The 24,374-nt window shown below is 43.2% G+C and overlaps 1 protein-coding gene across 3 annotated transcripts in view; it reads right to left on the reverse strand.

Annotated features, from left to right (window-relative positions):
• Nucleotides 1-303: 303 nt before the first annotated feature.
• Nucleotides 304-24,374, reverse strand: part of FCHSD2 (FCH and double SH3 domains 2) — a 120,299-nt gene continuing 96,228 nt past the window's right edge. For all 3 annotated transcript variants that reach the window (XM_084226778.1, XM_084226777.1, XM_084226779.1), the window contains 10 exons: nt 19,742-19,858; nt 18,956-19,060; nt 9,367-9,528; nt 6,570-6,704; nt 6,199-6,282; nt 5,897-6,074; nt 5,023-5,243; nt 3,921-4,050; nt 3,709-3,791; nt 304-2,639 (listed from right to left, as the gene is read on the reverse strand). In XM_084226778.1, the coding sequence (XP_084082904.1) occupies nt 2,556-2,639; nt 3,709-3,791; nt 3,921-4,050; nt 5,023-5,243; nt 5,897-6,074; nt 6,199-6,282; nt 6,570-6,704; nt 9,367-9,528; nt 18,956-19,060; nt 19,742-19,858 (1,299 nt within the window). In that variant the 3' untranslated portion in view covers nt 304-2,555. The remainder of the gene's footprint in view (nt 2,640-3,708; nt 3,792-3,920; nt 4,051-5,022; nt 5,244-5,896; nt 6,075-6,198; nt 6,283-6,569; nt 6,705-9,366; nt 9,529-18,955; nt 19,061-19,741; nt 19,859-24,374) is intronic.

A 24,374-nucleotide genomic window follows, 5' to 3' on the forward strand; every position in this document is an offset into this window, starting at 1 on the left:
ATCACTCCCCTTGCTTTCTTTAGACAATTATCCTAATTGCATCAAGGCTATTAAGCAATTATTTTGATAACTGGAGCTTTTTTGCCGGCTCTTCGTTTTTTGCCAACGTTTTGTTCTTTGTATAAATGCCCCCTCCAAAAGATGTTTAAAGCTGATTTTAAGGATTTTCTTTTCCTGAAGCACAAGATTCAAATTTCTGTGTAAAAGCACCAAGTCTCTCTCAAGAAAACACTGATTTTTATCTCTAGGTTTTCCCTCAAACCTCCCCCCCACCCAAATCTCCCAGGGCACCAGGGATTTAGTTCCACTTTTTTATTATTCAACTTTTTATACATAATAAATACAAACTTTTTACAGCCAATATAAAGAAAGCATTTGCACTGATGCTTTCAGGGTGTACTGAGCTGTACACGATGCGACGGCCGATACATGCCCTGTATGAAGAAATCATAGTTAAAAAGGAGGCATCTTTTTACAACTTTTCTTCCTTTTTCTTTTTTTTTTTTTGCCTTTTTTTTTAACTTTTGTTTTTTAAATAAAATTAGCAGCTCTTACAGAAAATATTTTAAAATACAACTAAAGAGACTTTTAAATAAAAATTTTCTGGATTTTTGAAAGTCCGGGTGTGAAGGACACAGACCTGTGTCCTGGCCAAAAGAATTGAACATGAAACTGGTGAAACTGGCCAAAAGAATTGAACATGAACATTATGGCAAAAACTTGGTTTTCTTCTGTGTTGTAAAGAACTCAAAATATTTGCAAACAGTTAAAACCTTTTTTTTTTTTTTAACTTGTCTTTTTAAACTTAAGAATAAGTTTGATAAACACATAAAAAGACCTCAAACAGATCAACAGGACAAGAGGTGCAAAAGAAGGAATAAAATATGGAAAAGACTTCATTGGACAGTCACTGATTCCATAACTGATCCATGAATTGTTGCCCTCAGACAGCCCCACTCTTGGTTAAGGATCCCACTGGGAAAGGAGACTGGCAAGCACTGGATGTCTCAGAGACCCAGCCTGGGTTGGGATTTCCAAGTATGTGCAAAGTTTATGATAAAATCTTGTTAGATGAGTCGCTGGGTTTTTGTTGTAAATGCAGCCTCAAAAAATAGCCCTTGTTAGTAAACTAAAGGTTGAAAACTTACTGGCTTTGACAAAAAACCATGAAGACACAAGAGAACCCACAAACAGCTCCAAACCCAACCTTGGGATGCCTTTGATCTGAAGTTTTCATCTGATGGAGAATGCCGACAATATTTTAGTCAGTACCCAAGGAAAACCTGCGGTTATCCAGTTTTTCCCTCTCCTCCAACCATTGTGCTCCACATTCAACTTCAGAATGTTCTTTGCCCTTTTCTCTCAAAAACCCGAAATCCAAGCTCCCTTTTCAGAGCTCTCTGAGGGAAATGTGAAACTCTTTTCCTTTTGGTTTCTTCCCTGAGAGGAACTGGGCACATCTTGGGCACAAAGGTGGTGTGAAGGCAGAACCCGGAGCTGCTCCTGGCTCCCTGGCTTTGGCTGGTTAATGGGATTGGGGTGGGAAAAGGCTACAGGGCCATCCAATGCAACAACTAAATGCATGTAAATACTCTAAATGGAACTGCTAACTCTAGAACTCAGGTGGTTTGATGACAAAGATACACTGCTAACGCTGGACAATAAAGTACACGGCAATAACTGGGATAAGAGTGACCCAAATGCTTTAAAAAAAATAAAACAAACCCAACAATAAACCAAAATCCCCAAAATCTGCTAAGAGGAAAAAAAAAAAAAAAAAAAGAAAAGAAAAAGCAGCTCAATTTCCAGATCTAGACAAAAATCTCAGTTGCTTTTTTGCTTTTCTACCCGTTGGTTTCTGCTGTGGAAGAAGATGTTGCTGCTGGTTCAGCACCTCCGTGTTAGATCCTCTATGAGTAAATGCACTGAGTAAACACAAAAATCCAAAGGCAGAATGTTCAGCTGTGAATCACTGACAAGGGGAGCACCCATGGAATGAACACTTTTGCTTCTCCAGGAGATCATTTTCCCATCTCTTCCTTTCTGCAGGGGGATTCAAGAGGAGCCAGCCTCTCCTTTAGACTTTTTTTTCTGTTCCCTTTTTCATTCTTCTGATGAATACCTGATCAGGCAGGTGATGCTACTGGAAGGATCCACAATCTTTAACACATTCCTATGGCAACAGTAATATACTGTACTAATGCACAGGAGCAAAGGATGCTAAGACTAAGCTGCATGAACGGGGCTCTTTCTTTGTCTCCACATCAAAATGGAGCATCTCCAGCCAAGAAAAAAAGCCAATCTTGGCCTGTCTTGGTTTGTGCTAAGACAAGAAGAATGATGTAGAGAAATCCAAACAAACAAACAAAAAATAACCAAAAGGCACAAAATATTCATGACTGTGGGAAGGAATCCGCCAGGTCACTGCCACATAAAATCCTCCCTATCGCTCGCTCTAGTCCAAGTCTTCATCATGCAAAGGTGCCTAAAAACGAGATTGACCAAAAGCTGTGTTTGGCCTTGATTGTAGCACTACCAATGAGCCAGTCCCCTCGTTACACCAGAGTGATTTCCACGTCCTCGATCTTCTCCGTGGGCCGGCGGTGGTGCTGTGTCGGGGGGGGTGGAGCTGCTCGCACCTGCAACATTCAGAACCAGCCTGTGACTACCCCAAAATGGCCAAACCCCACCAGAAACCCCCGACATTTCCTGCACTGAGCTCTCCAGGCTTGCCCCTTGAGGTGATGCAAACAAACAGCTTGTGTGTCCAGCGGGATGCAGCTCCAGTGCTGCCCAGTTCAGCCATCAGGGATTTTCCTTATGACTCGTCCCAGACTCCCTCCAGGGTGCAATCCCAGTTTTATTCCATGGGTAAGCCAGGATGGAAACCTGGGAAAAGCTCATCACATGCTGAATCTGATGGAGATTTTGCCTGGAATTTCTGTGGAGTGGGAACTACCAGGATGTGTTGCTGCACCTGACTCACTGATACTTCATCAATCACTGACCTCAACAATACACACCCAAAATTGTTTTCACACTCTGCCACCTCAGTCCTTTTTGCTCCTGACAGAGATCACCTCTAGTGCCAACAGGGTTTTTAGGACACCATTTCAGAACACACCAGAATTGCTCTGGAAAATGTGAACTGTGGAGCAACCCTGCACCAAACTGGCAAATACTATCTCAATATTCAGATCATATTATTTGAATATCCAAAAATGCTCCTTTTTCTGCAACCTTGTTCACTGAGAAGGTCAGGAAAAGAAAAATGTCATGGTTTAGTATGATTTGGTTTAGGGCTTTGAAAACCCCACAACTTGATTTCAAAGTTAGTTGTAGGAGATGGACTTTGTCAAGTTCTAAGTGATTTAATTCTTCCCTTCCTTTTCTGGCAAATGTTCTTTTTCTAGGCAGCAAAGACAACACAAAATATTCAACATTAGGAATCCTGAATCCAAAGCCCTCAAACCAAAGGGGATGGAAATAAACAGAATCCCAAATGTGCAGGAAAGGAACTGTATAAACCATAGGACTCTTCTGGCATTTACTCCCCACCTCTTTTTCAGCTCTGTTTAGGGGCTGTTACCCTCTGAATATCAATATTACATAATATTTATAAAATTATTATAATATATTATTAATATAACAATATAACCTTATATAATATTTTATCAATAAAACCCACAGGATTTGCTGGTCACTTACAGGCCGCAGTTTGCCATAGGAACTTTCCGGAGGAATTCGTGGAGGTTGGGAGAATCCAGGGGACTCTGAACCAAAGCTGTTTTCTGAGGGAATAAGCAATACCCTATTACAAAGAAGCCCCTCAGTATTGCTGAATTTATGTTGCAAAAATGCTCTTTTTTTCTTTTTTTGCCCCTCTGAAAGGTTTGCCAAAACGTTTGCAAATTTCTCACCGTTCGTTGACGGAGACCTGGGGAAAAACTGGGATCCTCTTTTATCCGGGCTGGGATAGGGACTGGCGGGAGGCTGGTCGTACAGAGGCAGTGGTGGCAGGGAGTTGTTGGCCTTTGGAGTGGGGGATACCTGTGCCAAAAAGAGGGAGAAGCTGCAGCAAATCCTCCTTGGCACATTTAACACACACACACACACACACACACACACACACACACACACAGAAACCAGTTTTCCAACCCATCCCTACTCCAGCAAGTTCCCTCCAGAGCAAAAGCAGCTGGCAGGAAAGTTTGGGAAGGAAAGCCAAGGTATCCAACAGGGATTCAATTTTTTAAAATCACAGGTTGCCACTGAACAGAAATTTTCAGCCTCTCCCAGGTAATTCAGAGAGGATTTTTGAAGGTTATTCAAACCAAAAAGGTTGCTCGGCCAAGTGGGACTCACACAGAAGTGTTGGGATCACAAGCTTTATCCCCCCCCAAAATGCATTTAAATGCGGTCTTCCTAAATCAAGGAATAAAAATACTGAAAAATTCCCTTGTAGAAAACATGGAAGTGCTGTTTCTATCTCCAAACTCCACACTGGGATGTGTCTGATTTTCTAACACGATATAAGGATTATAGAACTACGCTGTAGAAACCAGGACATTTCTGAAAAATTACTGTAATCCAAAACTTGGCAGTATCCTACCCCTCAAAACTGAGAGCACACAGAACAGATTTAAGTATGAAAACACTAAATTAGCACTGAAAGAACCTGTAGTTCTCTTTTTGCTAGGTTGTGTCTGACATCTTAGTCTCTCATAAACTAACGACAGGAAGTAAACTGCTAATTTTCCTTTGATTGCTTTCTATCCAATTATTTGCCTTTATTCACAAATTTGCAAAACTACATCAGTTGATAGTTATTAGGCTGGGTAAGAAACTAAAATTCAGGCACTGGGGGCTTGGGTTTTTTATTTTTCTTAAATAGGTTCTGATTTTTTTTTCCTTAAATAGCTTCTGATTTTTTTTTCTTAAACTGGTTTCGATTTTTTTTTCCCCCTGAAGACGTGACAGAACTTTGCAAATAATAAACGAAGCCAACACCTCTTTCCATACCTGGATATCCCCAATCCACTGAGTCTCTCCATTCTCTGAGGCCGTGAGCTCTTCAACCAACACGGAGGGGAAGACCCCGACGCGGCCGTTGAATTCTCCCTCCCAAAAGCCATCATCATCCTGGTTTTCCTTGTTCAGGATGCGGATGATGGCTCCCTCTGGGAAGGACAGCTCGTCATCTGTCTGCCCCTCGTAATCATAAAGTGCTTTTACAAAACAGACTGCAAAATAGAAAAGGAAAAACCCAATCAGCTAAGGAAAAAATGGAAGTAGACACACAGAGTTTGATAGCTGGAGCTGGTGATTTTGAAGTTCTTTAAAAGATTCTGTTGTTGCTGGGACAGATTATTCCAGTTTCCTTAATTTCGATCTCAGCTAAAATTTCCTTAATTTTAATCTCAGTATGAGCTGAGAAGGTGAATTATGCAGATTTATATGAGAGAGAGATAATTATTGAGATAATTATTGGGAATGGCTGTGTTCAGATATGGGTCAGTCTCACTCTGCAACTCCCTGAAAGGCCGGTGGGGCCTTTTCCCCCAGGAAACCAGAGATAAGACAAGAGGAAATGGCCTCAAATTGCACTGGGGAGGCTCAGGTTGGATATTAGGGAAAATTTCTTCCCTGGAATAGTGATTAAACATTAATAGGCTGGGAAATGGTGGAGTTCCCATGCCTGGCAGCATTAAAAAATGAGCAGACTTTGCAACATGGTGGCATTTGGTCAAAGCTTGGATTTCACGATCTTGGAGGTCTTTTCCAACCTTAACAATTCTGTGACTCCATGAAATCTGGGAAAAACCTCCCAGACCCAATGTGCAGAGTGTTTCCAAGAGGCAGCTCAATACCCCATGGATTCTTAAGTGGGATTTACCATTGGAGTCTCCGTTGAGGCTGCCTGGCAGCAGGTCAGTCTCCGTGGAGTTGTTGGAGGTGTGGGATCGGGAGTCCAGCGCAGCCAGGGACTGCAGCATGCTCAGGAGGCTGCTGGAGGTTGGGAATTGTAGGTACTTCTCTGGCACATATCCCACCTGTCCAGCCTTGTTCCGTGCCTGTGAACCAACAACAGGAGGCATTCTCTGCTTGGGGCACTGCTCTGGAGAGAATCCCAGCACTCCCTCCCATCCCAACCTTTATCCTCAAATAGTTCATGGAAACAAGCTGAGAAAATGATACCTTTACCCAGTCTTCCATATCTCCATCTTCAATGACCTCCAACACCTCGTGTTCCTCTATGGTCAGCTCATCTGGCTGAGAAGCCTGGAATGCAGGAATAGGAAAGTGGCTTTCAGGGCAAGGCATGGGCAGTGGAAAGAACATTCCCATCTAGACTTTTATTAGAAGTGATGTTTTTTAAAAAACTGAAAGCTTTGACATGATTTAAAACATCCCAATGAAGGTTCTGCCTTTCACAAAAGCTCTTCTCCTTGAGAACCTCCCTGAATCTCACCCTATCAGAAAAGCAAACCTCAAGCTCCCCAAGGCACATTTATTATTTGTTCTTATATAATTCATTTTTCTAATAAATTTTAAAAAAAATCACTAACCTTATAGGAATAAACAACTTTGCAGGTGAGAGGGTAATTTCTGAGAGTACCAGAAGGACTAGAACTGCTGTCATCAAAAACATCCATGCTGTCTTCAAACTCTTCACCTTCTTCCTTTTCTGCATCAGCATTGACCTGGTAAAACAAATTCCAGTTGGCATTACAGCAGCTGCTAAAAATTGGTGAAGAAATAACAATAAAAAGAAGCTGGTCAATATTTTCCAGTGTGTATTTTTTATGACTTATTGTTATTGAAAATAACTCAGCTGGATTTTTCTGTTCCAGCACAAGCACCTGGACTTTAAGAAGTACAACAGAAGATTTTGGAAGCTCCAGCTCAACTGCTGGACAGTTAAAAAATCCATTTTTCACATAATCTGTGACTAAAGTACTTTGGAGATACCATTGCAACAGCACAAAAACCAGTTTATTGGAAAAAAGGGAATTTATGCTACTGAAAGATTAATGTACCTGTGACCATGAGTTGTAAAATAAATCTACAGTGAAAATATTTAAAGTTTAAAAAAATAAACCCCCAAATCAACCTTCTAGTTGCTGTACTCCACACAACAGATTTGCTCCAGTTTATTACAAAAAATCTTAAGAGACAGGAAGATTTGTAAAAACTTGCTATAAAAGTTTAAATAAAACCTGAAGTCAATGTGCTGGAAAAATACAAGTTTGGGTAAGACTGCCAGGAGCTGTGCTTTGGCCTCGTGCCCAGGTTATGTTTTGAATAAATAACTTCATCTCAAGTGAAAAATGATGAATTATTCTGTGACAACAGCTCTGTGAATCAAAGGCAACACTGTTATGTAGAGCCATCTTCCCTGTGTTTATTCCTATTAATTTGGGTGTGAATCTGGTGCTCCCCCAGAAAAGTGACAGACTAATAAAACAAAAAAAAGTTAAGCTGAGCCTACCAATTCCCAGTGCAGTTTCCCTATACCAGGTCCCTGACAGCTTTGCTCTTCTAGACCTGAACTAGAAGAGCACAAAGATTCATCATGTTCTGACTTAATTAGTTTTTATTGTTACTATTTCCAAAACAAATTCTTGCAGTTCTGGTGATTATTTTTTCCTCACTAACTCTCATCCAAGAGCAGTTTGCCTCCATCTATCCTTCATGGATGTTGGGATCCATGAAAAAATTGTCCTACAGCTGGGCAACGCTTTGGGAGATCAGCAATCAACCACAAATTGTGGCAAATTTGGGGGTTCCCCTCCTGTTTCTCTGCCTTTTGCTGTGCATGGTCCCAGCAGCCAGGGCTGACATCCAGCTGGGACACCATGGAAATCAGCAAATCATGTCTAGAAGGTTTGGGCAACATCTGCTCCTGCTTTTCGAGCACCAGGAGGAAAAACACGCCTTCATTTTCAGCACGTGGGCTGCTCTCAACTCCTCAGCTGGAATCATTTGGGAAGCAGGCATGGAGAGGGAAAACAGGAAACTGAGAGGTTGGCTTGACACAGCTCATCCTTCTGCAGGGTCTGGGATGGAGGATGGCACCAGAAGGAATCAATGTATGGGACAGAAGGACACTAAAGGTGTGGGACACGCAGAAAACACAGGAAGAAATGCAGGGGAGGTGATCAGAAAAGCCGATGATATACATTAAAAAAAAGATGAAAATCAATCAATCAATCAATCAATCAATCTTGTTTTGTAGCACATAGACACAGATGGGTCCTGTCCCTGTTCCCTGGGAGCAGAGCCTGACCCCTTTGGCTGTACCCTCCTTTCAGGGAGCTGTGCAGAGGCACAAGGTCCCCCCTGAACCTCCTTTTGCCCTGGCTGAGCCCCTTCCCAGCTCCCTCAGCTTTTCCTGGGGCTCCAGGAAGCTGGCTTCCCTTCCCCAGCTCTTTTAAACACTGCCCACTCCTCCAGGCTGGAGTCAAAGTGCTGCTTGTTACAAACTGCAGGAATTCCTCTAAATTTTGGCCCCAGCTCTAAGAATTCCATCTCTGGGCTGTCCCTGTCTGGCCTGCCAAGGTCAACAGAGCCTTTTTTAAGTGCAGGAGCCTACGTAAGTGTAAAAGGGGAAAATGAGACTCAGAGCTGAACCTCCCAGGCTGTGGCATCGCCTGGGACCAGCACAGGGGGCTCAGCTCCAGGGCCAACTGTGCCATGTCTGGGGACACTGGGAATGGGGGACTGGGAGCAGCCCAACAGGCACAGAGGGAAGTTAAAGGAGCTGGAGTACAAAAAGAAATGGAATAAAATCACTGTTTAACACAGCTATGCAACAAATCCTCATCTATGATGACCAGAAAGGATCTGAAGTGAAACTCAGCACAGGAGCTCCTTTGGGATTTTGGAGGGCTGACACTTGGATCTGTATACTCCAAGAGCTCAAGATAACATTATAAAATATTAATGAAACTTCAAAGAAGCATAGGCCTTGGACACTTCCAGGGATCCAGGGGCAGTCACAGCTGTGCCAGGGCCTCCCACTCTCACAGGAGGAATTCCTTCCCAGTCTCCCACCCATCCCTGCCCTCTGGCAGTGGGAGCCATTCCCTGTGTCCTGTCCCTCCATCCTTGTCCCCAGTCCCTCTCCAGCTCTCCTGGAGCCCCTTCACGCCCTGCAGGGGCTCTGAGGTGTCCCTGGAGCCTTCACCTCTCCAGGTGAGCACCCCCAGCTCTGCCAGCCTGGCTGCTGCCCTGGAGCAGCTCTGGGGCCTCCTCTGGACCTGCCGTATCCCACACAGAGCCAGGAGCAGCCCTGAGGAGATGTTTCCCCTTGGGAACCCGAGATGGCCCAGCCCTGGGGATGGTTTCCCCAGCAATCCGTACCAGGTGCGCGGAGCCGTTGTTGGTGACCGAGGGCAGGCTGGCCCAGCGCTCGTTCTCCAGCTCCTCCATCACCTGGTTCATGGCACTCTTCAGCCACGTGTCCACGGACACCCCGATCTGCTTCAGCAGCTCCAGCCTGGCTTCTGCCTTCAGCTTGATGATCTGGGGACACAAACACACACAGAGCTCAGCGTTCCTTGGGTCCCACCTTGCCCCATGGACCTTCTGACCATCCAGATGGCTCTCGAAGCTGCTCCCTGTGGAAATGAGCCCCACTCCTCATTTCCTTGCCTGCTGCGAGCCAAGACACAGACAATGGTTTGCTGGAGGCCCAGCCAATCTCACCAGTTGGTGTTTTTGAAAATATCACCTCTGAGTTTACGCTCACTCCCAGTTCACACCCTAAAGTAGCTCAGTGCAGCTTTGAAGTCCAACAACACGGTGCTTCCCAAGATTTTTAAAATGAGGAATATCCACAGTGCAGACCCTTCCAGGCAGTGACTAAGCTGGATGTGAAACACAAATAAACCTGACAGGATACACACACACACACACACACACCAACCCACCAACTCCCAAGCCAGGCTCTTTTCCACCAGCACGTGCCAGAGATCACAGGAAACTCATTTGTTATGGAAGCACAATATGTTAATAATCCCCAAATTAAGTAAGTATCGCACTCCAACAAACAGTTTCAGGATTTTTGTCTTCAGACCAGCATGGAAATGGAGGTTTTCTGACAGCTGGGTTCACTTCAGCATCCTGGCACGCTAGCTGGCCGACGGAGCCAAGGATTTAACAAATTCATGGCAAAGCACCACCCTGATCCAAATTAGTTCACAGTCTAAACAGGAGGGGTGGGAAGAGCAGGATGAAGAAATTCAGGATTTCAGCAAGAGCATATTTGCATCAAGAAGTGGAGGGCAGACCCAGGGATAAAATGGAAGGTATTTTTGTCCAGACCAGCCCTCTCAACACCCCCCTGCTGCCGTTGCTCATCAGAGGAACAAAAATCAAGTGATTTCTCAAAAATCCTTCAGTGAGTCACTGATGGAGGCAGCAACACCACTGAACCACCCTGGAACTCTTCCCACATTCCCTTTCACAGCACTGGTCATTTTTAGCAAGCAGCAAAGTTTCATCTCCCTTTTCCTTCCAGCCCTTCCCACAGGGATGTGGAGCACCTCACTGCTTCAGATCAAGCCCTCACAGCAGCACTGGGAATCTGTACAAAACCAGCAAAAACAGGTGAGTTCAGGCAAAAATTAGAGGGAAATTCCCTTTCCAGTAGTGGCTGAAGCACAGTAGACCATGCAGAATTATGTGTGCAGTGAATTCAAATGCCAATGGGTGCCAGGTAGATATTTATCTCTTACACAAATCCTCACTCCATACAAAATTTTGTGTTGAGCTGAAGTGATACAGCTGCTGCATCAGAGATTTCTATCTTTCTACTTAGAAAATAAACCAGAAAAGAAATGAGTGCTAACTTTATTAAGCTGAACCCCTAAAAATGTCTCCATTTTCACTTAATTCGCGAAGGCGACTTTAAACCTGTCTCAATCAAACCACTTCTGAGAGACATTATTTTAAATTCTGCATAGAAGAAATGTGATTTTTAAGGAGGAGGTCAGTTGTAAGAGGGAAATTTATGATGTCAGATGAAACTTCACATGGCTACAGCTGCTTGCAGCTCTGCCCTGTACCAGGGATGGAGAAAGGAGGATGGGACAATTTTGAGAGGTGTTTCCCATGGGAAAAGCCAAAGCCACTGAGCCACTTCTTCATGTAGATGGTCTCCAGGTGAATGATTAACAGTAAACAGTGTTCTGAGAGCTGAGAAAAGGAGGAAACATTCAGTACATTAATGTGCATCCCTTCTCTCCTGTTCCTAAGCATCCAAGATTTTCAACAAACCGACTCCAACCTTGCAGCTGCACAGGGCAGGGGAGACAACCTTGTCAAAGGCAACTTACTCGCAGAATCCCAGAATGTTTTGGGTTGGAAGGACCTTAAAATCATCCAGTGCCACCCCCTGGCATAGGCAGAGACACCTTTGCTACCCCAGGGTGCTCCAAGCTCTGTCCAGCCTGGCCTTGAATATATAAATATATATATTAATGTATATATTTACTTGTGGAGTGAAGTAGCTTCCTCCCAACTTGTCTTTACATCCTGACACCCATTTATGAGCACTTTCCCTGTGCCTCCACCTAGGAATTGCTCAGCCCAGTTGTTTTTGTTTACCTCATTATGCAATTTCCAATTAGGCTGAGTTATGCTACAGCAATAAACACTGGTCCAGGCTGCTCCAAACATCTGCAGTTGCTGTTAGTCCTCTCTCTGCTGTAGTTTGTTTGTACAAATTGTGAGCTAAAATAAACAACCTGCTCCAAAATCCTTCAGTGTACTCTACAAGAGGTTTTAATTCACTGTACCCAGCAAATCCAATGGAGTTCCCCCTCCCTGTTTACACCCAGGAGCCTTAACAGTCAACAAATGTTTGCTGCAAACCACAAATGCTTTGAGTTTCATTCCATTGCAGGCAAGCCATAAAAGCACCAGAAGCATTAGGTCAGGCCTGCACTTGAAAGTTATTTACAAGCTGAAATTATATTTTTACCTAAATAATTATGCTGGTAGACCAGAGTTAACAGCTTCCTACCTGTAGGAGAAATACCAATAAAATACCACTCAGGAGCAGAACTTTATCCTGCTTCTCACAAAAGAACAGCTACACATTTAAACATGGTTTAGTGATGGCCTTGGCAGTGCTGGGTTGGACTCAATGGTCCTGGAGTGCCCTTCCAACCTCAATGACTCTGTGATTCTATAAAGATAAAACATTTCATTCAAGCATCACTCCATCTGCGTGAGCTGGGGCTTGGTGCTTTCAACATGCCAGAATAAAATGTAAAGTAAGAAGGAAACAGGGCAATTTCACCACATTGTGTTGCAAGCTTTTCTCCAAGTCTTGTTCCCTTGAAAGATCACCACAATCAAAGCCAAACAAAGCTTTAACCCCGGGTTTCCCTGCCTCCCACTGGAATCCCCAGGGACACTGGGGGATTGAGTCACCTCCATTGACAGACTGGAAAATATCTTCCATCAAGGGACCCCTGGCAGGCCCAGCAACTCTGAGCATCTCCAGGAAGGCAGCTGAGCTTCCCAAGCCCAGGAATGCTGGAATCCAGCACTGGCTCTGAAATCTGGGTGCTGCCCAAATTTCATTGTTAGGGAATCTCCCTGCAGGACAAACATTTTCCTGTGTAACAGTGAAATTGCTGTTTACAGCCACCAATTACTGGTTAATAGCTGAGGACTGGGGTATTTTTACACTGATTAAAAAACCATCAGCCACCCACAAAATGTACAAACTCTTCTGGGGGGTTCCTGCTCCTCCGAGCTGTTCTTTCTGCTGGGAGGATCTAAGAAGATGAAAGGAAAAACCACCCAAGTTTTAGAAAATATAAACACTGTTATCTATTCCTCACATACCTGACGTTGCTCCACATGGGAGATGCAATAGTTTTGTTTATTTACTGTTCCAGTCTTAATTAAGCAATGGTTTTTTGACCCACAGCTTACTCGAGATGAAGATACACAACTGTTCTGCAAGGCATGGAAATGAAATCCAGCAGGAATGTTACAGAGCTGTTCCCCATTCCCAGGAGAGAAAAGGGCTGGAAAGAAACACAGAGTTCCTTCACATCCCAAAAACACCTCGAATCCAAGTCCTTCAAAGCCATTTATAAAGGTGTTGGGGTAAAAACCACACAGAAATGCAGCAAATGTTGCCCCTTCAATATTCTGGTTTGGGTTTTTGCTAAAGCCAGTTTTAAACTGATTTTCCTGAAAGCAGAGTTCCTTTACCTGCCATGGCTTTCCAAGGTGCAGAACAAACCCTGTGCCATGCCCAGATTTTAGTTCTCCTGAAGAATTCAGAATTATTTCTTTTACACAGAATTTGCACTTAGAAGCTTGGTCAGATACTTAAAATCAGATTAAATTAGGATTATGAGGAGACCCAAACCATTTTCTGTGAGAAATGTATTATTCCACACCAATATTTTTTCAGTGGCAGGAAAAGAAATCATATATGAATCATTTAGGGTGGAAAATCCCTCTAAAATCATGGAGCCCAACTGTTCCCCCAGCACTGCCAAGGCCACCACTGACCATGTCTCCAAGCGGCTGGACACTCTCATTTGGCAAATTCTTTTAGCCAGGAAGAAATCAATATGGAGAGATTCTGGCAAAACATTCTGGAAAGTCATTATCTTTATTTCTGTCCCTATACAGAAAAACTTTTTGTTGAAATTCTAGGCTTTTTACTTGAAAAAAATATATTAAAATAAAATCATTCTCTTCAGGAAAAAATTTTGGGCCACTGGAATTAGGATACAGTGATAGGCATGACTATAAATCAATTTGATTTATAATCAAGTTTTGGAATGCCCTAAACTTCTCAAAACCCAACGTGAGTCTTATACCATGCAGATCAGTTTTAAATCACAGCTTGCTGTGTTAAAGTAGGGGTGTATGAGGGAACAAACCAAAAAATTCAGCTTGCACTGCTCTGCTGGGGTTTGGGGTGGAAAATCCAAAGCTGTGGCAAAACCACCCCAATCAAAAAGACAAATCATGTCCAACACAACTCACCTTACATCTGGATCCTTCTTCTGTACCAGGTGGGGAATTAGCTCATAAATTACATTTGCCACCACAACACTGAGTTTCTTTTCTAAGTAGGAGGCTGGACTGGAGGTTTGTACAGCTATTCCAAGAGTTAATTTATATGCTAAATAATCTGCAAGGACTGAAATCCAACGTGAAGCAAGCAGGAAATGAGGCACTGGCACACATAACACCTCTCCCAAGGGAATTCCAAGGTTAAGGAAACAGAGGGAAAGCTATTCCTGGAGAAGAATCCACCTGCACAGCTCCAGCCCAAGTGGCAGATGGGTTTTTCCCAAGCTTAGGCACACAGAACATTCAAGATCCCTAAGTACTGAATTTGTAAGGTTTAAAAAGTGGCTCTCAGGCTGTTGGGAACAGGGCCTGAATGGACATCACCCAAATTCTGTAAGGAAATAAGTGTCTGTAAAATGTATGTACTCAAACATTTCTTATCTCATTTCTCTGCAGTCCTGGGGTGAACACTGGTTCTTCATGGAGTGAAAAATGTCATGGACATTTCAGAGCCAAAACATTCAGTAAGATTGAGGCACAGGCTGGATTAGACACCCCAAAGCCCATCACTGAGAAAAATCATCTCATCCCACCCCTGCCATGGGCTGGGACACCTTCCACTGTCCCAGGTGCTCCAAGCCCTGTCCAGCCTGGCCTTGGGCACTGCCAGGGATCCAGGGGCAGCCACAGCTGCTCTGGGCACCCTGTGCCAGGGCCTGCCCACTCTGCCAGGGAACAATTCCTTCCCAATATCCCACCTATCCCTGCCCTCTGGCAGTGGGAATTCCCTGTGTCCTGGCACTACCCACCATGTAAAAAGTCATCCTCCCCCTCACTAAACTGCTCCTCACCAAGAGAGTTTGAAACTCCTGCTCTGTGGACGTCACTGGGATTTTTCCAGGGCAGTCCTCAATCTGCTGACCTGGAAATACCAACAGCTCCCACACATCTCCTGCAGGGAAGGCACCTGGCTCCCTGCCCCGCTCCCCAGCCTTTGCTTCCTGAGCTCAACCAGAGATGGCAGCCGGTGGCATTTTACAAATTCACCTTTTTGGATTAGGAGCCTTATTCCCTGGCAGCGCTCCAGGCCAGGTTGGACAGGGCTTGGAGCAACCTGGGATAGTGGAAGGTGGCCCTGCCATGGCAGGGGGTGGCACTACATGATCCTGAAGGTCCCTTCCCTCCCAAACCATGCTGTGATTCTGCGGCTCCATGCCATTTATTTTCCCGCAGCATATGGAATTTCCTTTGTTCCCACTGTGACACAACCCAGCATTAAATACCAACAGCCAAACACAGGGAGAGGGAGAAATCAGCCCCCCAATTAAACCCAATTAAATTGGCCCTACACCTCTGAGCTGATCCAACAGAGTAAACAGCCCCGCAATGAGCCTTAACCAGATCTAATCTGGTACAAACCTCTCTGGAGAGCTGCAGGTATCCTGATGAGGAGACAAAACACATCCCCTGGTAGGGATCCCCCAGTGGGAATAGGATTAATTGCTGTGGAGGCCCAAAGACCTGAGAGCAAATGGGAAACCTCTCCCACCATCCTGGAGAAGAATCCTGTCAGCCCTGGGATAACTGAACTGCTTGGGGAGAGCCATGCTGGAGCCTTTGGTGTGAGAGAGGAAAAAGGAGATGAGTAAAAGGAATCTCCTGTGCTGGCACTGCTGAGGCACCTCCAGCCCTGGGGCAGCTTCAGGATCCTCAGGACAAGGACATGGAGGGGCTGGAGGGTGTGCAGGGAAGGGAACGGAGCTGGGAAAGGGCTGGAGAATTCCTGAGGGAGCTGAAGGGGCCCAGCCTGGAGAAAAGGAGGCTCAGGGGGGACCTGCTGACCCTGCACATGTCCCTGACAGGAGGGGACAGCCAGGGGGGTCAGGCTCTGCTCCCAGTAAATTTCTGTCTCCAGTCATTGAAAGATAAAGGGATTCAGGCAGTGGGAAAATGGAAAGCTCAATTCCCCCCTTCCTTCCTGCTGCTACAGAAATCAAAGCTGAAATCACAGAAGTTCTACTTCAATTACCTGAATTGGGTCAGTGAGTACAGAGGAGCTCCAAGAATGGCTTATTTTCACAAATAATCAGTTTTCAATAACAATTCCCCAATTTTTAATTGATCTCCTTTACAGCTGATGCTTGAATTGTGCCACTTTCAGTTTGAAGGAGCACTTTGTGCTCTCAGGGCTTGTCTTTATCAAAGTGGTTCAATGCAGCTGGGACAAGGATGGAATCCCTCTGGATCTGAACTCCACAGTGTGTCATTAACTGCAGTCAATTTTACTTCTTTGCCAGTGCCAGAGGTATTATCACTCAAATTCTAACATTATTTTAACATTTCCTTCAAAATCGAGCAATCAAACAAAACCCAAAAAAAATCCCCTCCTTTAACAAACCCCACATTTTCCAATTTTAACACAAAAATGTGTGCTCTGGTCATCAGTCACATCTGTCATGTACCACCTGCACAGCAGCACTCTGCTGGAACTCCTAATTTTTCCCTAATTCTAATCAAGGAGTTTGCTCCCTGAAAACATCACAAGGAAAAATAGCTGTTATCCCAGGGAGAAAAAGATCAGAAATTACCCACTGAGCTGTGGATGTGCCAATCTGAGGGTTTATATCCATCTGGCAGAACACAAAACAATTTGGATTCTCCAGTATTTCCTAATCCTGAGCACATTTTTACTCATTTCCTTTGTTGTACTTTGAAATGACACCTGTTTCCACACCCCTGTACTTGTTAATTCCAGTTATCCATATGGAACAGCTCCTCAGCTCTTCCCAGGACTTAGATTTCCCTGGATTCAGGGTCTCCAAGGAAGAGGGCAATGAGATGAGCACTTCTATGCCAAATACACCCTGGAAAAAAAAACCTTTACCAATAAAATCCTCTCTAACCAAACCAGAAAGAATTAATCCCAATGTGTTTGTGAAATTGTCTTCAGGAATGATAAGGACAGAAAAGAGAGAAAGTGGATTTGCAAAGAAAAATTAATGAGTCAAGAAACCAAAATGGGATAGAACAGGCATAAAAATTTCCCTAAAAATAGCAAGCATTTCAAGAATAAAATAAAATAAAAATAAAATCTCTGTGTCATCCTCACACACCTTCAGATGTGAGACCAGAACAAACTCCACAGCCTCTCTACAGCCTAAATAACTTTTTGCACAAATACCACTCCCCAACCCAACCCTCAGTAATTCCAACTCAATCAGGTGCACTTAAATATGCAGGAATGTTTGGTTTTCACACACTGCAAGGAATTATAATTGCATTCCCAAAGAACAGGTTTTAGCTCAAAGATTAGGTTGCTTTCCTCCAGGACTTTATGTGTGCAAAAATCTCTTGTCTAATTTGTGGTCTTGAACTCAGTCTTAAGAGGAGTGAGGACCAACAGGGCAAAAAGAAAAAGCCATTCCCAAGTGGAAATAAAATCTAAATTCACTTATTGACTTATCTGAAAAAAATAAACAATGCTACACTATAAACAGCTTCGGTGGCAATACAGAAAACTCCCACAAAGAGGTTTCCACACCATTCCAAAAGCTCAGGAGTAATCTCATGTCTTTAAAATATGCAGCAGAAGAGAAAGAAGTTGGCAAAAATCCCTCAATCACTGAGGTTCCTCCTCAAGTACTTGGCACTGGATTCCCCTGTAAAACATGGCACACGTGAAATGTTAGGAAGAGAAGAGATGGTTTAACTCCAACACACTGGGATACCAGGAAAATACACTATTTGTCTGTATTAGCTAAAACACATGCCTTGGAGAAAATCATATATAAAATTTCCACTTCTTGGCACTTCCCCTCTCTCCTAAGTCACGTAAGCTCCTGACTGGTTTAATTTGTACCTTTTATAATATTTTGCTGCAAGAACTTTCTCTTTGGCAACTTCTTATCCTGATTTTATTTCTTGCTGCTGCTTTTATCCTTGCAGATTTAATCATTAACTATGTATGTATATACATAAGTATTTTGGAGTATGGTCTCCTGGAAATAATTTACTCTAAACAAATTTTTAAACCACTTTCTGTAAGAATTAGGTTTTAAAAAAAACCATATCCTGCATTTGCTTTAAAAAAGGAGCCTGACAGCTCTCCTGTTGGGAGAAGGAATAATTTTGCTCTGTATTTTCTAACCCCTTCACCTGTAAATCACATTCCTAATTACATCAGGTACTCTGAGATATGAGAAGCAGTTCACTGAAACAATTAGGTTTCTCCTACAGTTTTAATTAAGCAACCCACTCACCCAAAACCCAGCAGATCAGATCCTGCTGCCTGCAATGGGGTTTTTCAGTCAGTGGCTCATGAAAACAGTTCACTTTTACCAGCCCAACACTGGCAGCCAAACAAGAAGTTCATTTTTTCATGAGTCTTAGCCCACAACAGGTCTCAAAACCCTATGAAACCCTTTTAAAAGCACCCCACAGTAAAATTAGAGATACAAGCATGATTTCCAATGTTTTCCCATCAACAGTCAGATTTAGTGTATCAAAATCCACTATAAGCTAAAAATATGAAGTCAGATAAAATCACCATTTTTTGGTATTAATTCCTTCAAGCAGAAGGAAATAAGTAAAAAACAATGAGATTGTTGTTCAATCTGTTTCAAATAAACCCCCTAAATACAGAGATTCTTGACAGTGAAAAATGCAGCAAGAGGACTCACTCTTCCTTCATCAGGAGGTGTTTCAGTATCACTCTTCTGACCTGGACTTTCATGAACTTCATTCAGTGATTTGACAAATACCAAATGAAGAAAAAAAAAATCTTAAAACTCCCTGGGTTTTGATGCTAAAAATCCACATTTCCACCAACCAAATGAAGCTGTAACCAAGATCCACCTGTGGGAAGGAAGTGAAAATGCCAAAATGATTTCCTTTTTACCTCAGCCTTGCGAATGCTCTCCCTGGCTTCGTCTATTTTCTGCTCCAGTTCCGCTCGGGTTTGCTCGGACATCACGGGCCCGTGGCACTCCAGCTCTTCCAGGGTCTGTCAGGAACAAGGAAACACACCACAGGTGCAGTAAATGCCAAAGACAGGATTTGTGACAATCAGGAACTGTCTGGATGCTGGGCTTGGCTGACAAAGGTCCGTCCCAGGAAATAAAAGCTGATGACTCTAACATTGCCCTCTGGCAGTGGGAAGCCATTCCCTGTCCCTTGTCCCCAGTCCCTCTCCAGCTCTCCTGGAGACCCTTTAGGCACTGGAAGGGGCTCTGAGTTCTCCCTGGTGCCTTCCCAGAGACGTCAGAGCATTCTGGATGTTGTTTTTCTGCAGCTGATGCTGTGCTCAGGAGCTGGAATTGTGGAACACCGGGAAACTGGGCAGGGTGTGGTGAAAGCACAGCAGACTCCTTCATGGCTGGATTTTTTTGGGGAAGAGCAAGGAACTTTTGTCTTTATTCTCCCTCCTAAAAGACATATTCAACACATTCCAAAACCTGATGCCCAAACACAGCCCTTAGCTCTTCAAAGCTCAGCCACAGACACAGAAATCAATTTATCAATTCCCATCTAATTTTACGTCTTCGCATTAGATTTAACAACCAACCCCTCAGGGATTTACCCAGTGTGGAACTGACTTTTGACAGCCCGTGAAGGCAGGCCCCAGGTGAGTCCCTGGTGCTGGCAGCAGCTCCTGTCCCCAGGGATGTGCTTGTCCCAGACCTACCCTCTGGCTGTGGACGATGTTCTTGTGCTCGCGGGCCACACGCGTCGCCCATTTCCGCGCCTCCTTGTTCAGGCTGTGCTCCTCGGTGGTTCCCGTCTCTGACTCCAGCTGCCGGCTCTGCAACAGGCAACAAGGGATGAGGGATGGTGGCCCAGACCCTGGGCTACCTCTGTGCTGGCCTACAGGGTAACTCTGTGCTACATGGATCAGCCTGAGCTCTTGTTTCTCATGAAACAAAGAAGGTGTGACAAGAACTTCCTGGCGAACTTCGGGATGGGACCAGGTTGTGGGAAGGCAACTCCAAAAGCCAAAAGTTCACAAGAATTCAATTCCCAAAGTAAACAGGCATTATACGAAGCAAAGATCATGGAATCATGGAATAGTTTGGGATGGAAGGGACTTAAAAAGCCCATCCAGTGACACCCCTGCAATGGGCAGGGACACCTTCCACTGTCCAAAGATGCTCCAAGCCCTGTCCAGCCTGGCCTTGGGCACTGCCAGGGATCCAGGGGCAGCCAGCTTCCTTGGGCACCCTGTGCCAGGGCCTGCCCACCCTCATGGAGAACAATTCCTTCCTAAAGATGAAAGGTTTAGTGTGCCCAAGGGGCTCATTCTTTTTAAATTGTCATCTAACCACAGAGCCATCAAATATTTTAGCACAGCGTGGCAGTTTCTGTCCAAAAATGTTTGTGTCTGCAAAATAGAGTCTGAAATTTCCAATCACATTTTTGACATTGGTCCATCTTACTCCTGCTTTTGTTGTGTCAACGACAAATAGTAAAATTGTCCCCCTCAAGCAGTTCCAACTAAAGCAAGATGAAATAGATGAAATAGTTCTCCACTGTCTCCAGGCTGAACAGAAGAGGAACATTTCCCAGCATGGAATTACTGAAATCATTCCCAATTTTCCAATCATTTCCATTTGTAACAGAATCACAGAATCATATTCTATCTCTGAAGCTATCCAAAAGCCACCTGGATACAGTCCTGGACCAGACAACCTTCAGAGATCCTTTCAATCCTCAACCAGTCCCTGTGATTTGTTTTTTCCTGATCCAGTCACTGCAATCCACAACCCCCCTGCACAAATCCTGACATAATCCTGGCCAGCCTTTGAGATCAACCAAAAAAAATTCCCTTATAAACTGACTCAAGAAGAGAGAATACGCACAGAGCTGTTGAAGTGTGAAAGAAATGCCTGTGTCACAAATTTCTCACTCTGTGCGGTTCAAATGACACCATTTTTCTTCATCAGGTGGAGTTTGAAACTAGAGAAAAAGCCCAGAAGGATGAAAAGGTTGTTTAGGCAGGAGAAATCCAAGGTTAGCCATCATGAAAGGGTAAGAGAGCTGAAAGACATGGAATTATTTTCAGGGTAGCTGGGAAGCCTCCAGCTGTTGCAGAAGAAGAGATGCTGTTATCAGGTATTTCAGCAGGAAAAGTGGGATGATTTGTGTCAAGGAAGGATAAGAGTTTAACCATCCACACCAGCATTTGGCACAGACTGGGGTAAAACCAAGAACACCAGGAGGCAAACTGAAGTCATTCTGTAAACAAGATTTTTCTGGCCTCATGGAAGAGACAAAAAAGACTACCTTTGGTTGACAGCCTATCAGGGGATGTAACTGAAAAAGAGGCAAAATTGGTTCAGCTCATTACTTGTTCAGTGAAGTTCTTTGCCAAAACTGAACCTGGCCTTTATTCTGAGAGTCTGAAATGCCAGCCAGAGTTCTTTTCCAGGCACAGGGAATTGTCAGGCAAGATGTGGAGCAGCCCAGAAGAGCAAGAGGAGAGGTGCAGCCATGGGATGATCAGGTAGGAGGGTGAAGCTTTGGGTGAGGATCTCTTCACCCATCCTCTCAATTTAATTAGTAAACTGGCTTTTCTTGAGGTGGATGTAGAGAATCATATTCATTCATTACTGACTTCTTTAATTACCTCTGTTAAGCTACTCCATTGTAAACTCGAAGGAAACAATACATAGATTTATTTAGGCACATCCAATCCCTAATCCTTCACCTCAGTTTTCTCCCAGTTTATCACACAGCTTCTTCCACAGCTTCCACCTGAGCCTAAACCTGAGCAGAATCTTTGACATTCCCTCCTCCCTATCAAACATCTGAGAGAAAACAGCCCATAACATATTTTCAGTGTTCCCACTGCTCTTGCTCCTACCCAGCAGCTCATTTTCATATGGAAGGAATTCAGATTTTCAGTCACTTGATAATCTTCTCCATTACCCCAAGTGTGATTTTGGGTTTTAGTCTATTTATAATCAACAGCACTCGACCAGAAAAATGAGCGTGGACTTTGTGGCTACTTTTTAAGGCCTACTAAAAAATAAAAGCATTTTGTAGGATCAGACTTTTATTAGTTATTTATAAAGCAGTATTGCACCCAGGCAGACCTCACCCTTGCCTAAAGTTCTAAAAATAAAACAAAAATAAAAATGTGGCAATGAAAAGCCTTAATTCTGTAGCCTCAGGGAAAGACAGATTGGACAGGAACATCAAGAAAATGAAAACCCAGCTGCCATTAAATAGGTGAGAAGAAAGGAGCTAAACAGATTTATCTGCTGTGGACATTAAAGCCCAAACTGCAGGGAAGAAGGTGAAGGAACTGAAGGGTTTGATCCTGATTTACTCCATGAAGCTGAAGCATTCTCAGGCTAGAATTTAACCTCTTCCAAAAAGAGAGGGAAACCAAACCCACTCTGGTGGCCAAGGAATGAAGGCAGAGCCAAAAAACCTGAGCTAAACATAGATGGACACCCTGCTGCTCCTCAGGGCTTGGGTTACAACAAAAACAGTGTTTAGTGCTAAAAATTCGATCAGTAAACCAAACAGAAAGTTCTGGATGGCTCCAAGCAGCTAAAAAGCTTAGGGGCAGCAATGCTGCTTCTTAAATTAACGAAAGCATTCAGGCTACAGCCAAATGTCACTTCTCCATTTTGGTCTGAAATGTTGGTGCAGGTGCAGGATTTGCCTCCCAACAGGCCCTGTATTCTTATTTATCCGGTTATATCCGGATGCAGATGGCACACTGCTGTCTTGGAAGCCTTGAGCCTCAAAGTTCCTTATTTTTGTGGCTGAAGCCTAAAAGAGTTCATTTCTAGCAAGGCAAAAAAAGCAGGGAACATTTACTGCATGCAAAGCACCGACATAAAACACAGCTAAAAACCAGGCATTTCTTTTAAAAAGAGGTGAAAACAAGAAGTTTCCATGCCAATGCTGCAGAGGAACACTCTGGGAGGAGGAAGGAACACACATGACATTTTTCACACAACTGATGCTAAACTCAGCAGTTCTGAGAAAATCGTGAGCCAACTTTGGGGCTCCTTTCAGTCTCTTGTTGCTGAAGTCATTTAATTTTAATTTAGCCAAGAGTGAGCTGGGGCTGACTCATATTTCAGTCAATTTCCAACATTTCAAACTGGACACTCCCCATCTTTAAAACTTCAGATTTTTTGCATACAGGGGATTATTTTCCCCTCAGAATAACAAAAAAGGACTTAAATCCACTATTATTATTATCACATATATGTTACAATAAGGTTAAATCCAAACCAACCTATTGTTTGTGCTCTATAGAACCACATGCTGCTTTTTAAATTAACAAATTTATAATATATTATTAATATGAAACAATATAATATAAATTTAATAAACTGATGAGGAGGCTGCAGAAGGAAAGGGAGCATCAGACTGGGCAGGGACATTTTGGTTTGTTTGGTTTGGGTTTTTGTTTTGGTTTAGGTTTTAGGGTTTTTTTTTGTTTGTTTCAGGTTTTTTGTTTTTATTTTGGAAGTCTAGAATCTTAAAAGTATTGACTTTTATTAAATATCACTGATCAACACAGCTTTGTTATTCCTAGGCCTTGATGTTTCTGCATTAAGAACTTCTGTTGCATACAAGAGATGAAAAGCACAATCCTTTTGTTAAAATTAATTTGAATCTTATTTATTTTGAAAGTTTTTTCTTGTTATCACTGAAATTAATCTTGAAATTCACGTGTAGTGTATTTTTGTTCATTTACTTCTATTCTCACCCTCACAATTATCCTCATTTGCCTCAGCTCTCACAGCAGTTGCATTCCCAGCCAATTTTTCAAAAAATTTATTAGAATTATAAATATGGAAAAATTGCCCTCACTAGGTAACCAAAGGCAAAAAAAAAAGAAAAAAGAAAAGACTTTTAAAATATAGTTTGACCCAGAAAAATTGATTTTGTGAATATTTTCAATGCAATATAAACAAATTTGTAGTTTTGATGTGGCTACTTCTTTCAAGAAGAGCAACTTCTGATTTTCATTGTTAGAAAATACTCAGAGCTTTGTTTAAATTTTGTTCCCTGAGTGCTGAAAGCCAAAGAATTCTGTGTGCTCTCTAAATTAAAATTAGGTGGTGCAAATTAAAATAAAGTCAACTAGGCAGTGAAAATTAAAATAAAATCCATTAGGATAGGAGCCAATTTCAGCTCATTAGACTTAGGAGAAAATCAGAAATGATCCTCACATTCAACCTAAGTTAAATCCCCAGCAGATACAAAACTTTCCATTTTATTCAGTATCAATCTCAAATATAAATATCAGATCTCAGATCTTATTTTAAGCACAGATAGGGTGGGAGGGATTA

The sequence above is a fragment of the Fringilla coelebs genome, assembly GCF_963513975.1.
Source record: "Fringilla coelebs genome assembly, chromosome: 2".
Taxonomy (NCBI): domain Eukaryota; kingdom Metazoa; phylum Chordata; class Aves; order Passeriformes; family Fringillidae; genus Fringilla; species Fringilla coelebs.